Source organism: Eucalyptus grandis, chromosome 6 (genome assembly GCF_016545825.1).
Source record: "Eucalyptus grandis isolate ANBG69807.140 chromosome 6, ASM1654582v1, whole genome shotgun sequence".
NCBI lineage: Eukaryota > Viridiplantae > Streptophyta > Magnoliopsida > Myrtales > Myrtaceae > Eucalyptus > Eucalyptus grandis.
In genome coordinates, this window is record NC_052617.1 from 20,759,915 (window position 1) to 20,763,480 (window position 3,566).

The window sequence follows — 3,566 nt, forward strand, 5'->3', positions numbered from 1 at the left end:
AAAAAATATAGAAAAAGTGACAGTGAAAATGACGGTGGTTGAGCTGTGTACGAACTCTTAAAACGATCTTCTCTGCCGTGATGAAATTTGTAATGTCTAATTTGTAATGTCTAATCTTCCGCGACGAGAGTCTGCCCAATATTTCGTTCCCACTCGCTCGCAGCCCCTCACTTGAAACACACTTTGAAGTAGTTGGTAGTTTGATCATGACGTCTCGAGTCTTCTCTAAAGTAAAGGGCAGGGTCAACACCCGTCTCAATTCGTGGAACCTGCCCGGCTGGCTATAAAAGCCCCTCCCCGTGCAAAGGCAAGAGGCGCCGATGCAGAGTACGGCACTTAGTCACAGGGTTTTAGTTGTAATAGCGAGAGATCCGAGGTGAGGAAGCATCTTCGGCAGCACTGCCGTTATTAGGGTTCGACGTGTCTCTCTCTGATCGTCCGATGGCTCAAGAGACTCAGAACCACACGCTCTCGGTGTCCGGCTGGGCTGCCTACGACTCCTCCGGCGAGATCAAACCCTATACCTTCAAACGCAGGTGGGTCGGGAGTGTCGGGTTGGTGCGCTTAATGAAGCACTTGAGTCTGCATTTGTAGATAGCTCTGAAGCGAGTGATATGATGGCTTTTTGCTTTTGTTCTGATGACTAAACAGAGAGAATGGCGTGAACGATGTGACGATCGAGGTCTTGTACTGCGGAATTTGCCACACCGATCTCCACTATGCCAAGAACGAGTGGGGCATCACCATGTACCCTGTTGTCCCTGGGTACTCTCTCTCTCTCTCTCTCGCGTTCATAAATCAATATGCACTTTTGCCTTGAAAAAATGGACGAGTCCGAGTGACAAAATTCGGCCCGCTTCGAGCTTGGCACTGTCCTCATCTCATTCCAATAGGGAGTGTGATTGGATTTGTTTATTGCTGCTGGGATATGGTGAGCTAACTGGATCGCGCATGACGAATGAAACAGGCATGAAATAACGGGGTGGTGATTAAGGTGGGATGCAACGCGGGCAAGTTCAAGATCGGGGACCGTGTTGGGGTGGGCTGCCTGGCGGCCTCCTGCCTCAAGTGCGAGTTCTGTGCCGACTCCCAGGAGAACTACTGCGACCAGATGCAGTTCACGTACAACGGCATCTTCTGGGACGGCTCCATCACCTATGGTGGCTACTCCAACGTCATCGTCGCCGATTACCGGTAACCTCTCGCCTTCTCTCTTTCCAATTTTTGTTCGTTTCTTTATTGTTTTTGTTCGATTGAAAGACAGAGACGGTACAATGCACGTGTAATCGGAATCTCTATGAACTATTGTTGTCGGATTTCCATGGAAGAGATTCCAATGCACGCAATTCATGTGAGTTTTTGCGCTTCGTACTTTATATGTCTTCACCATCTCGCTGAACTCAGGGAGAGTAAATTCCAAAAAAAAAAAAAAAAAGACTGACGCGAATGGCATTGAACTCAAAAACAGGGGAGCCTATGGATCTTTTGACCATGTTGATTATGAACTGCCACTTCCGTTCTATTCGTCACATGATTAGGTAGACCTAAATATAAGTTGTTTTATCATTCTGATTAAACTAACTTACGAAAAAATAATAATAGACCTATGTACGGGGACTGTGAAAACGTTGGACAGAAAAGTCAGTTCAATCTGGTGACCCCTTTCGACCCATGTTCAGCCCTTTTAGGCTCCGATTTCATGGAATGGACGAGATTGAGTAACAAAGCCATGCTCGTCAATCCAGAGGACAACATAACACGATAGACCGTTTGATACGATCTATCTGGTTGAATAGGTCTAAAACTTAGCTCGCTCGATGATTGCACTAACTTGAAATCCTTTGGTCCGGGTCGCTTGCTTGTGCAGATATGTGGTGCGCATACCCGAGAACTTACCCATGGACTCGGTGGCACCACTGCTGTGCGCGGAATCACGGTGTTCAGCCCGCTGAAGGACAACGGCATGCTGGGCTCGCCGGGTAAGAAGATGGGGGTGGTGGGGCTCGGCGGGCTTGGCCACGTGGCGGTTAAGTTCGGGAAGGCGTTCGGCCACCATGTCACGGTCCTCAGCACATCCCCATCGAAAGAGACAGAGGCCAAGGGGCGCTTGGGTGCTGATGACTTCATTGTCAGCACCAATTCTCAGCAAATGCAGGTTTGACCTTAGTTTTGGTCGGTCTTGGCACGTTAAAGAATGAGTCGAACCTATACTAATTTATGCTGAAGAAAGGCGATGCGTTTTATCAATCTTAAATTGATTTTATTGGGCTGTTTTATAGGCCGGGAAGAGGAGCCTGGATTTCATTTTGGACACGGTATCGGCTCAGCACTCTCTTGGGCCCATCCTGGAGTTGCTCAAAGTGGATGGAACTTTGGTCACGGTGGGTGCACCTGATCAGCCCCTCGAATTGCCTCCCTTCCCTCTAATTTTCGGTAAATTTCCCTCTTAATCTTTAGCTCTAACATGTCAATTATAAATTCACTATAATAACTATTTTCCTGGGAATTTTTTTTGTGTGTGTTTAAATTAGGTAAAAGGAGTGTCAAAGGTAGCATGACAGGAGGGATGAGAGATACGCAGGAGATGATGGATTTGTGCGGCAAACACAACATCACTTGTGACGTCGAGGTCATCGCCCCAGACACGATCAATGAGGCCATGGACCGCCTTGCCAAGAACGATGTGAGATACCGGTTCGTGATCGACATCGCGGGGAGGATATCGAATATTTGAAGATGGTGTGAGCCAGGCTTGGAGCTTATCGGATACAAATCACTACTCCCATAATTGCAGACACTAGTTATCTATATTTGTCTTTGCCATCTGTTGGCCTTTCAGTCGTAATCATTCACCTCATCCTAGTCATTCATCCTACACTTTTAGAGCTTATATTGCAACAAGCCCTTGTCCGATTTTCATAAGAAACAATAAAAAGAAATGACAAGAAATGAAATAAAGCTTCGCAAGTTCTATATGGGCTTAAAGCATTTGGATGGCAGTTTACCGTATGGGCCTTATCTATGCTTATAAACCGTCCAAATACAAAATCAAAAAAGGCCTAAACGTCATGGAAACTTGACTATCGAAGGCAGTTAACATTGCTGACAACACAGTACTCTCGTTTCCTGGTTCTCGCTATCCCCAAAGAAATGTGGCTCTATACATGGTAGTTCGATATGATGCGATGAACGCGTGGCATCGTGAATCATGCATGAATCTGTGCGATCGAGAAGCCGCTCTCAATGAGGCGGGAACTGAAGTGGGACCCTCAAACGCCACGTGGCGAGTCTCTAGCCCATATTTAGGTTGACGTTGAGGAGTGGAAGCAAGAATTTCTTAGACTCGTAAGGACCAATTTCGAGATGAGAAGCAAGCAATTGCATATGACTATATGTTTTAGATACGCGTCTGTTTGAAGGGCACGGCTCTACTAAAGCAATAAAGTGGACTCAAAACCCTCATGTCCAAATCCTTTCGTACCATAAGTAAAGGTCAATTTTTAATAAGGACGTATGCATTCGTGTATTGTTTTCATTAGAGAGGAAACTATAGGTCGAATTTTTCT

General features: G+C 46.2%; 1 protein-coding gene across 1 annotated transcript; it reads left to right on the forward strand.

Moving 5' to 3' along the window:
• The first annotated feature begins 430 nt into the window (after nt 1-430).
• On the forward strand, nt 431-2,921 carry LOC104448863 (probable cinnamyl alcohol dehydrogenase 6). Its single transcript, XM_039315294.1, is given in 8 exon segments — nt 431-536; nt 652-765; nt 968-975; nt 978-1,194; nt 1,868-1,923; nt 1,926-2,155; nt 2,280-2,433; nt 2,532-2,921. Coding segments are annotated over 8 exon segments (1,077 nt in total). The 5' UTR covers nt 431-441; the 3' UTR covers nt 2,735-2,921.
• Nucleotides 2,922-3,566: the final 645 nt, after the last annotated feature.